The sequence below is a fragment of the Nilaparvata lugens genome, chromosome 2 (genome assembly GCF_014356525.2).
Source record: "Nilaparvata lugens isolate BPH chromosome 2, ASM1435652v1, whole genome shotgun sequence".
NCBI classification, from domain to species: Eukaryota; Metazoa; Arthropoda; class Insecta; order Hemiptera; family Delphacidae; genus Nilaparvata; species Nilaparvata lugens.
Window position 1 is genome coordinate 72319128 of NC_052505.1, and position 12176 is coordinate 72331303.

General features: G+C 36.2%; 2 protein-coding genes across 9 annotated transcripts in view; both read left to right on the forward strand.

Moving 5' to 3' along the window:
- The window catches only part of LOC120349968 (basic helix-loop-helix transcription factor amos-like), a 46131-nt gene that overhangs the window by 14831 nt on the left and 19124 nt on the right, over positions 1 to 12176 (forward strand). The gene's annotated exons all lie outside the window — the stretch shown is intronic.
- LOC120349970 (caspase-7-like) lies at positions 1256 to 7266 on the forward strand. Its single transcript, XM_039421669.1, has 2 exons — positions 1256 to 1445; positions 6701 to 7266. Exons 1-2 carry the CDS (start codon positions 1403 to 1405, stop codon positions 6937 to 6939), a joined length of 282 nt encoding a protein of 93 aa, XP_039277603.1. The 5' UTR covers positions 1256 to 1402; the 3' UTR covers positions 6940 to 7266.

Below are 12176 nucleotides of genomic sequence, written 5' to 3' on the forward strand. Positions count from 1 at the left end.
AACTAGTAAGACTCTGTTCTGTTGCTCCACGACATTTTAGTTTGGATACAGGAATTGAGAGATGGCTTGCAATTCTGTGTATTTGGATTCACGATGATTCAGGTAGAAGTATGATAGAACTGGTTGCCTCTATGTGTTTCCTTACCTGTAAAAAATTTCTCTCTTTTTTATAAGAGCAGTTTCTGACTCACTTTTTTCTGATGGAATTCCTTGTCCTCTATAATAGCAGTTCCTGACTAGCTGTTATACCTAGTGAGGAGATCCTTTTCCTTGTACTAGCAGTTGCGGACTGCTGTTTTCCCCTGTGGAGAATCCTGATTTTCCCAAGGTATCAGTTTCAGACTCAAGACCTTCCTTATTGCGGTTTTTCAGGTGCACAAATCCTTTCTAAAACTCCTATAATCCCTTCCCTTGAAGTAGCAGTTGCAGACTGCTGTTTTTTCCCTGTGGAAGATCCTTAATTTACCGTGGTCCAGGTCCAGACTCAAGACCGTCCTTATTGAGGTTTTTCAGATGTGCAGATCCTTTCTAAAGCTCCTATAATCTTTTTCCCTTTACTAGCCACTACAGACTGCTGGTTTTCCCTGCAGAAAATCCCGAATTTCCCAAGGTCTCAGTTCCAGGCTCGAGATCATCCTTGTTGTGGTTTTCAGATATGTAAATCCTTCCTGAAGCTCCTGTAATCCTTATCCTTGTTCTAGCCATTACAGACTGCTGGTTTCCCCTGTGGAAAACCCTGAATTTCCCAAGATCTCAGTTCTAGACTCAAGATCATTCTTATTGCGGTTCCTCAAACATGCAAATATTTTGTCATTGCTGGATATTAATTCATTCATTGGCGGCTGGAGTGTGTAAGCTACGGTCATTGGTACATTGCATTTTTATGTATAGTTGGTTTTCTTTCTTTTTGTGGAAGGCTCAAAGTTGATTTTTTTTTTTCATAAATCACTGACAGATTTTCTACTCTATGATATATTTTATTTCATTTGTTTAGTCCATTCAATTTCATTTCACTTATTATTTTCATTATCATATTGCATTCTTATTATTATTTTCTTTTTTTCCTAAGTATTATTATTTATAATAAATCTATATTCTTTTCATCCTAAGTATTATTCATTTAATCACAGAAATTTCGGTGTATTTGTTCAGTCATGGCTGGAGAGGTCTTATGTTATTATCAAAATGTTGGAGGGATTAGGACAAAAATTAATAAGTTTCACTCAGGTATGACATCATCGAATTTTCAGATAATAGTACTGACTGAAACATGGCTACATGGTGGCATACTTGACAGTGAATTATTTGATAATCGCTTTTCGGTTTTTCGTGATGACCGAGTGGTTGATGGTAATACTGTTGGGGGCGGAGTGTTGATTGCCAAGAGACTGAACCCGGTACTATGTGGTTTCAGTCCAGGTATTCCAGGGATTCAGGCACTATGGGTAAGAATTAGTATTGATGAAAAATTCATTTATTTGAATGTTGTATACTTTCCACCAGCTTGTCATAGACAAATATATGTGGATTACTTTGACTGTGTTGATAGATTGTATGAGGAGTTAAAAATTGATTCTTGTGTTGTGATGGGAGATTTCAATCTGCCTGAGGTAACTTCATGTACCTATTCTCTGGATATGGGAAGTGCTAGAGCTAAAGATCTTGCTAGTTTTATGAGTTTCCATGATTTGTCTTCTTACAACAATATTGCGAATGAAAATGGTCGAACACTCGACCATATTAAGTAATATGCAAATCCGGGTGGTAAATGAGACAGAGGAATTGGTAAATAGAGTTCCACATCATCCCATACTTTTCCTCGGTTTATCCTTCCCTGAGTCAGTTTTGGGTGATGCAGTAACAGATGGTACTTTTTTCAATTGGAAGAAGGGAAACTTTTTTGGTTTGTATAATGATATAAATGCTGTTGATTGGGATCCATTATATAATACTGCTGATGTTGATGTGGCAGTTGAATTCCTTTACACTAAATTGAGGAATGTAATTGATATACATATTCCTAAGTGTAGGATGTGGAATTGTAAATCAAACTACCCTCATTGGTACACATGGGATATTATAAGAGATTTAAAGATGAAAGATAAATATGCCAAAAAGAGAAAGATTTCAAGGTATTATGATGGAATGTTCAAAACGTTACTATTGTTGTTAAATTGAAAATTAGTCAAGCTTATTCTGATTATTTACATAGGGTCGAATCTGCAATGGATGGAAATATAAAATACTTCTGGAGTTATGTAAATAATAAGTGTAAGGGTTCCCAAAATAACAGACTTTCAAATTTAAAGATAAAGAGTATTATGGTGCACAAATTCCTAATGCCTTTGCCGATTATTTTTCCTCGGTTTACGATTAGCAGAACACCTGTAGGAATTCTCAAATCAATGATGGGCCTTCAAACTCTATTTTTTCTCAAGATCTAGAGACATTCTGTGAGTATGACCCAATAACTGAGGAAGAGATAAAAAACTCTATCAAAAGCCTGAAGCCAAGGAGCTCCAGTGGGCCTGATGGTATTCCTCCATACCTTATCAAAGGGTGTATGGACTTGTTGATTGGACCTTTAAAAATAATTTTCAATCTAGCTTTAAAAACAGGTACTTTCCCTGATGCTTGGAAACGTTCCAGAGTGACTCCCATCCACAAATCAGGTAATAGAAATTTGATTCAGAACTATCGTCCAATTTCAATCCTCAATTCACTGGCAAAGGTGTTTGAGAAGATTATTTCCAAAAGGGTTCAAGGCGAAGTCGGTCTTAATATTTCCATCTTCCAACATGGCTTCCTAAAGGGGAGGTTCACTATCTCAAATTTACTATGCTTCACAGATGAATTATCTCAAATTCTGGATAGAGGGGGTAGAGTGGACACAATTTATGTAGACTTCACCAAAGCTTTTGATAAACTGAGTCACAATATATTGATCCAAAAGTTGCATAAAATTGGACTCAGTTCACAGCTCATCAAATTGTTGGATAATATTACCTTTATGGGAGGAAACAGTGTATTTCTATCAATGGGCAGGAGTCTGATTATTATTGCACCTATACAGGAGTACCCCAGGGATCAAACCTTGGTTCATTATTGTTTGTTTATATCATTATTGTTTGTTGGTTTGTTTTATCAATGATCTGCCTGATGTCTTTTTACATTCTAAATGCTTGCTGTTTGCGGATGATGTGAAAGTGTACCGTGAGATACAGCATTCAGATGACTGCTTGCTACTCCAGGAGGACATAGTTGCAGCTCTGGTGCACGAACAACAATTTGGCTGTTAACATAGATAAGTGTAAAGTGATCTCGTTCACTAGGCAGAGGGGTATTGTCAGTGATAGGTACATGATGAACCAAAATGAGCTGGAAAGAGTGTCCAAAATGAAAGATTTGGGAGTAATATTTGACTCTGAACTTAGATTTTCAGATCACGTGGATGGGCCAATAAGTAAATCTAGTCAGCTAATGGGTTTTATAATGAGAACATGTGTTGATTTCACTAGAGAGAATACACCGATATTCCTGTTCAAAGTTATAATTCGCAGTATTCTTGAATATGCAGCAATTGTTTGGAATCCCTATGTCAACATAACTTCTAGTCAACTGCAGTCAGTGCAAAACAAATTTCTTCGTCTCTTGTACTACAAGAAATTTAAAGTCTGGTTTCCATATGAACGACCCAGTAGTGAATTGAGAGAGCTGTTCAGGGTTCCTTCGCTCAAGTGTAGACGTGATCTGATTTCTCTTCTGTTTCTGCATTCATTATTGCATTATGGGATTGATTGCAGTCATCTTTCCAACCTGATCAAGTTGCATGTGCCTTCAACAACACATCCAAGAAGACATTGTTCTCTGTCGATAGGTGCCGTACCATGGTAGGATACTTTTCTCCAATTAATAGAACAACTAGATTGCATAATATGTACAGTAAGGATTTGGATATATTTCATGATGGTCAGTCTAGTTTTAAACGTAAATGTGAAAACCTTCTGAATAATGTGCGCATGTAACTCTCTTGTGGACGGGGATATTAATCCACTTATCAGCATGATAGTTTGCAGACTCAATTTAAAAAAAAATTGCATCATCACTCGGGCTTTGTTGTCATATCATAATTGTCATCTTCATTGTAGTTATCACATCATTAGGGTCGGCATAATCATCATCGTTCATCGTCTTATTCATCATCTTCATCATCATTAATTAACACATCTCCTGCATTTCCATAGTAACTTGATGAACATTGTTATTTTTTTCACTTTGAAACTTTTTTTTTCAGTTATGTGTCTGGTGATTGAATTTATTTGTAGTATTGGGTTTGTTGCAGTTGTGGTGGTTTTTGTTAGTATGTTACTGATACATTTTGAGTAATGCTTTTCTTTTTCATATTTCTTTAATAGTAAGTTTTGGTTTAATCACTTTATTATTACTTTTATATGATGGGTTAATTATATAATTTGATGCTGCACTCATCAGCATCATTAATTTGCATCATCACTTGATTTAATTAGTTCAATAGTATAATAGTTTAATTACTTTATTATTATTTTAATATTATAGTTTATTAATTAATTATGCATGAGAATTTTTATGATAATATTATAATTTATAGTAATTTGACATTATTGTGATTTGAGTTAAGGAGGCAGTTGTGGGTTTCGACCTGTTGTCTCCAAAGAGATATTGTAAAATAAATAAATAAAAGAGTAATGGCTAGAGTAGGGAGTGAAAAAACTGTTCTTTTTGTATATCACGCTTATTTTCTGTCAGTTATGAGATACGGAGTTATTTTTTCGGGAAAAAGTATAGAGAATAATGGAGTATTCATACTGCAGAAGAAAGCCATTAGATTAATTTATAAGATTAATACAATGCGCTCTTGCAGACCTTATTTTAAAGAAAAGATATTGCTGACGGCTCCTGCTATTTATATATTAGATTTAGCAATCTTCGTTTTTAAAAATAGACGAATGTATGAGGAGAACCAGGTGAGTCATCCCCATAATACAAAATTTAGAGGTTTTTTCTACCCACATCACAGACTAAGCTTACTGGAGAGTGGCCCGTTTTATATGGGAATGAAAATATTCAATTCAATCCCATCTCACATAAGAGAAATTGATGGCTTGAAGGAGTTCAAAAAAATGCTCAGGGAATTCCTTATTGTATTGTGTCCGTACAGGTTAGCAGGCTTCCTTGTTGAATAATGTTTGATTGATGTATGTTATGTGGGATCTGTTGTGTTGAAATAGGAGGGATGGTAGATATTAGATTAAACTTTGACGTGTCATATACTGCGGGATCGTTGCTCCCTTAATGCAGTTCAGTGATTGTGACGAACAAGAAAAGTAAAGTTTACTGAAGAAGGGGGAGGGGAAAAAGACGACGCTGAAGTAGAAGAAGTTGAAGAGACAGAGGAAGATGATGATGATGAATCTATCTGGTCGTCCTCGTTGCCCTCTGTTGCCGCAGTGTCGTCGTCTCGATCTGCCAACAGGTTATCTTCGCTCTTAGTCGGGAGATACTACCAGGAGATTAGGGGACGACAACGAGGAGTCTGGCGAGCCGCCTGGTGGAAGAGAAGTTACAAGGGAACAGGCCGACAGTTCCGGAAGGCTCCGACTTGTCCAAAAGTACTTGAAATAACAGTGTCGAAAGAGTGTATGGAAGCTTACATAAATGTCTATTCATGTGATACATAATAAAAAGAACAGCGTCAAACTAAGAAAGTTGAGAATGTTGAAAGGGTTGAAGAAGAAAATGAAAAGCGGTAGCGGAAGATACATTCTGCACTTCAATATGTTCGTGAATAAGCCACAACACTCGTGCTGGAAGGAAAGCATAAGAAAGTCGACACGGATCAAAGATAAAACCGACAAATCCGCCCCATCCATGAGCGCAGCCAGTACACCGCCAACAACTTCAAATGGTATGACCCACTGCACATCGACGGAAATACGGCGGAGAGCACCGCGACGCTTCTCCGAAGTCATGTTCCAGTGAAGAATTTTTAAACTGGGAAACGGTACACCCTCAGCCCTATTCTTCACATTCTGCGAACGCAATTCGGATAACGACAAAAAGCGATCTAACAACCCTAGTCGCGGCGTCATCATGTTACGAGCATTCAGAAAGCACTACCGTATAGCAATAGAGATGTACACAGAAAGTTTTTTCAAAATCTTTCCTGAAACAACAATCTACAAAGATAAGGATATCATTATCGCAAAACAAGATTAGGAATGACCCTTCCGTAGATAGATAACAACAGCAAACTGAAATAAAACTTTGAGCAGCTAGTGCGCCCTAATGAATATAGAAAGGTTGACTACGATGATGATAATTCCCAGGGATGCTGAAAATGATGATAATGTACATTCTCGATCACAAACTTAATGAAATAAATTATTCAACTATTGACCTAAAAGACAATTCTCAAATTCACTTTGTGACAAGACAGACTGAAAGAACAAAAGTGCGTGAGATAAAAACGTTGTAAAAAGACAGATATTTTGAAATCAGTTGTGAAACTGTAATTTAATGTAATGTAATTTTAATTACCTATGTAATTTTCAAGTTGATTTTTCAATAAATTGTTGTATCATCATAAACTCCAAAGTATATCTTTTGTCTCATGTGAAATTTCTTTTAGCAAGTTCATCACAGTTGACTTTTACGATTTCAGGCTTCCTTTCATTTCGCAATGAAGAAAAAGGCTCGTATTTTGTTGGAAGTCTGTGCAGTATGCTCGACAAGAGAGGCACTGACTACGATATATTGACACTTATGACAATGGTCAATCACCGTGTGGCTATCTACTTCGAATCCAAAAGTAAAAAAGAAATGTATCATGATAAAAAACAAATTCCTTGTATACATTCCACACTCACCCGCCGATTGAAGTTTAACATCAAGACTAAATGAATTACAACAGAATGATATTATAAATAATCGTTTTTTTTCAATCACGATTATCTTGTGAAGTGAGAAAGTAATGAAACTGAGAATCTAATGTGATTTTTGAATTGCGATCAAAGCATATTATATAGTTGCCTTCAAATTTAAATTAGAACTTGACAAATGTTAATAAATTAGAAAACACTGATATTATTTTGTAAAAAAGTGTTGGACTTATATCTTTTCAAGAACCAAGAAGAGTTAGGTAAATTCATAGATTTTATTCGAACCTAATGTTTTTTTCACTGTATTTCAGGAGTTATAGAAATTTGATATTTTCTTAAGCAAATATTATTGTATTCAATGACCTGTAATATATAAACTGTAATGTAATTATTTGTTATGTAAGGAATGTCATGAAATAAAATTTTATTTGATATTCATTTAAATTCAACTTTTTTCAAGCCTTAATTCACTGTTAATTCTAATTAGAACTAATTCCAATCAAATTATTTTTATTATGGATCTAAATTTAGTATGATGTTTTCATGGAGATTTTACGTGGGTAATTTTTTTAACAACCTCCTTTTGAACTCTGAAAAATTTCAAAGTTAGGAGAGCGACTGCATGGTATGCATTGTGTACTAAATTTTCTGCTAAAGGCTGGAAATTTACATTATATTTGACTGAAATATTTCATGCTAGCGGATGATAGTCACGAGAAAGGCTGCAATGCAACACTGCTTGGATTATTCAAGGCAATAATGTTACCAATAGAGAGGAGACATTCTCCCGTTATTCTCCCCATATAAAATTCTTACTTATTGCAAAATCCTTTATGGGACTGAGGCAAGATTACGAAGCAAGTAGACCCTCGATTTCAATGTGGGCACTGAAACATATTCATGAAGCAAGTGCACTCTCGATTTCAATGCGGTGACTGAGACACAATGATTCTGAGATTTAGCACACACAAGAACTCTAGCACTTCCACTGCTGAAACTCATTGTTTCTCTTCCTGGTCTTCCTGTGAATAAAATAATAATTTCCGATCCACGTTGAGAAATATGAATATTTCAAGGACGTTCAAATCAGGAATTGTTTTCATTTTGTTTAGTACAGTTACCCCTGTAGGCTCAATCTGTACCCTAAATATGCACACTACTTGACATGAGATAGTCCTCCTCCTAATAGTGGCACTCTGACCAAAAATGTCTATATGAATGGATATTTTCTTCTGATTTCGTTTTAGAATCATGAAGAATATTGTGGTACTCAAACCAAAAACAAACCATGAATGTCCAAGTCAATAATGTCAGTGTCTAAGTGAATAGACACTTTATTTTGGTTTTCATTCAAAACCATGAAAAAGTATGGTACTCTGACCATAAACGATAAACAAATCATTAAAAGTGTTGATGGTGTACAGAAGTTGAAAAAACTTGTATCTAAATCAGATTCAAAGATTTTTGAAAAACTAAAACCATAATTAGAAAAATTAATACCTTGTTCTTGAATGCTGAGGATATTCATTCTCTAGTCAGTTTAAGTTTGTAAAACTATGCTTCAATAAAGTGAGCATTTCAGCCATGACAGAGTTTGAACCCATCACGGAGGGTTTGAATAGCAAAAAAATCTATTAGGTGAACAAAAAAGTCTAATAAATCAGATTGTGATAAACGCTTTAATTATTTGGAAGAAGTTGATCCAGACGATCTTGAACATACTTCCTCTTGCTCTTATAATCTGAAAAATAGTTGCAATACTATACACTTTTAAGATGATGTCCAATTTTAATGGGCTTATAATAGTAAATATTAAATTGGAACTAGTGAAACCTAGAGAAAAGGCATACCGTGGTTGGACAGTAAAAAGAACTATAGAATTAATCGAATTTTTCTAACACCTAGTATTTTTCGCTGGCTGTCTAGCATAGGTTTCGGAAAGCTTGCATTTTTCTAACTGATTGACGAGGTGAGGTGTCTTCTCAGGGTTGGGAACTGCCTAGCTAGCATCCCAGCCTGGAAAAGCGAGTTTCCCTCCACTCGTCCCGTTACCAGTGTTTGACTCTTCCTCCCCCCTGCCGTAGTCCAGTTTCCAAGTGTAGGTCTTGGAAGAGCCAGGCCTGGAGAAAACTGCATTCTTTCCGAGCACTTTTTCTTTGGCTTTTGAAGGAATCGGTGCGCTCCTCGTTGGAGTCCGGGATTCGGTATACCACCCATTCTTTTCTTTGGGAGTGTGGACCATCAAATCGGCAATATGCGGTTGGACTTCCTCATGAACATTACATTTTGGGTAAGTCCCAAAATTATTCTTGACCTGTAACGAGCGGTGGCGATCAAACATTTAGAGTAACGTGAGGCTTTTTTCTTGTAATGTACCGTATCTAAATTTCCATTTGATTGTATTAGGCTAGGCAGCCAGAATAACGTATTTTTTTGTATCATAATCTTAGTGTACGGTTTTAATTCGACGAAAGACCTTTCCTTTAAGTTAAGGCTGCTGTTCGGTACACCTTTTTCAAATTGGATAGGTAATCTTTTTCAATATAATTGTTAAGATCATTGAAAAAGTGGCAACTGAAATCTTTAAGTGGTCTAATAAGCGAGTTATGGGTTGTTGAAAGTGCTAACTCCGTTTTCTTTCCACATCATAAACGGTTCCGAATTTTCCATTGGAGGTTTTTTTTAGTACATTCAGCATATCATTGGCTTTGTTCTAATATGCGTTTTTCGCGATTAATGTCAAAATAAACAAGTTATCGAATTTACAAAAAACTTACTTTTTCATTTATGAACAATATGGGGAATAAAATGTTTTAGTTTGGAAAGATACATTTTTTGAATTTTTATGAGAAGTTCTGTTCATATAGTCGAAACCGTTCATGATCTGGAAAGAAAACGGAATCTGGAAAGTTAGCACTTCAACAACTCTTAACTCGCTTATTAGACCACTTGAAAATTTCAGTTGCCACTTTTTCTCACTCTTATAATAATCTTAACAATTATATTGAAAAAGATTATCAAATTTGAATAAAAAAGTGTACCGATTAGCCTTTAGCTCCGGCATCACAAATGGTGACAGTTCGGTGCAATTTGGCTGCAAGAATGCCAGCTACAGTCAAACAGTAGAAATTATTGAAAAATTTCCAGTTGATTGAAAAAAAGGAAGAAAGAAAATGTCGGGTAGCAATGTATACGAAATCAGTAAGCGCAACTTTTCAAAGTTAGTTCAAGAATTAGCAGATGTTTTATTGGAGCTGCTTACAATGTACCTATGAACAAAACAATCTTTTAATGGAATCCTTATTACTGGTAATCGACATTGTTAGTCAACTACTCCAAGAACCTGAAGTTTAAGATTAATTTTGGAAGTAATTGTTGTTGAAAAGTCAATTTATTTAAACAGAGAACTGAAATTATCAGAGAAGAGTGTTACTTTTATGCCAATCGGAATTATCAAATTGATTATTCCTTGAAGGAAAGAAAAGAATAAATGTTTTCGAAAAACTTTGTTCCTCGTTCTCGTAATAGGATGATTGATGACCGAACAATTGAAGAACAAGAGTTATTGAAGAGTTAATTTTGTTTGAAGAGAGAATTTGAAGTTGATTTCATTTATGGTATAAGCATATTTAATGTGGAATTTTTTGCGGAAACTAATGTGTGGAGAAATTAATTTATGGGGAAAACTAATTCACGGAAGGATTTTATTAAAATATGTATTGCGAAGGGAAGAATTTGAAATTCAATTGAATTATCAAACGATAAAACCCTAAAATCATTTTGATTGTTCGAATTTTTAATTGGTGATTTATGTAATGATTATTGCGTATTGGAATCAAATTCATCATCTCATACCGAAATCAAGAGTACTGAAAGAGTCCCTAGTGACATAATCCAGTTCAATTAAATACGTCAGAAACTTAGTTTCAGCTTGGCAGCTGAGGTCAGATTTACTATCACAAGGTACAAGAAGTCAGGCTAGTCGCCCAATCACTTCATCTGTAAGGAAGGTTTTGGGAGTACAATCTCTGTTGAAGTCGTTTTCGGGTGAAGAAGGAAGTCAGAGTGTACGCGAATTCATCCAATACATAAAACTCATTGCCCAACTAGAAAATTGGGAGGACAATGATTTGAACTTCATTTGTAGAATTAAAACGACGGGTGCAGCTGCAACTTGCCTAGACACTCACCCTGAGTTACTCTCTGTCGTTTCCAAATTCGAAGATTATGAGCGTTTACTCAAGCAAAGATTCGAGAAAAGTCTCGACTCTGAACGATGGCTCTCCGCGCTCAGCGCCATCAAGCAGAATCTAGGCGAGACCACCCGCACATTTGCTGACAGTTGTCGCGAAATCGGATTGAGAGCGATTCCTATTCCTGCCGACCCCCAACAGGCAATATGGGCTCACACGCAGCTCAACAGAACATTATTGACTGCTTTTGTACGAGGTCTTCAAGGTTCAGCAGCAGTAACTCTACAGGTCCGTCCACCAAAATACCTATAGAAGAGGCTATAGTTCTGGCGGATCGCATCGAACAAGTAACAGAAAGCCGTTCTGATAGTATTTTTGCGTTTCAAGGCAGCGAGCAGAAAAGGTATCATCCAATTTAGCAAATAAGTGAGAAGATAATGATTAAAATTACCCACGATTGTTTAGAATGTGGCGGAAAGGGCATTTCACTCGTGATCGTGCGAACCGAAGAGAACAAATACCAAGAAAGAAAGATTAAAGTCGATCGATAAGAGAAAATTCGAGAATAACAGCAGGGAGGATCGTGGGGCGATGCCAAAATTTTGTCTTGCTTTCGGTGACCATAATCACCTTTCCTATCAGTGTTCTAAACGTGCGAAAGAGTCGTCTGCCGCGACTAGAAGTAGCTCGAACTCTCCGGTCAGACTAAGGAGTAAGAATTGCCACCTGGCCTACGGAAATGAAAGGTCCCTATGTCATTCCCAACGTGTCCGCTGGTGGAGACGAACTAGTTGCAAAAATTTGGGTGAAAGGAGAGATCTTTTTAGACGCTTCGAAATGAACACGAAGATCCGAACAAACCCATCAGAGAGGGAAGAAAGAGTTGACGCGCCAGGAAATAGTACCGAATCTGATGCTACGGACGGACGTACGATGCGAGAAGCTCACAAATCATCATTTTGGTCTGGTACAGATGAATTGTGATTATGAAATCTTACATTATTCACCTCAGTTGAATTTCATGGCATGAAATTGCTAGAAATGTCACCACAATAAACCCAAATAC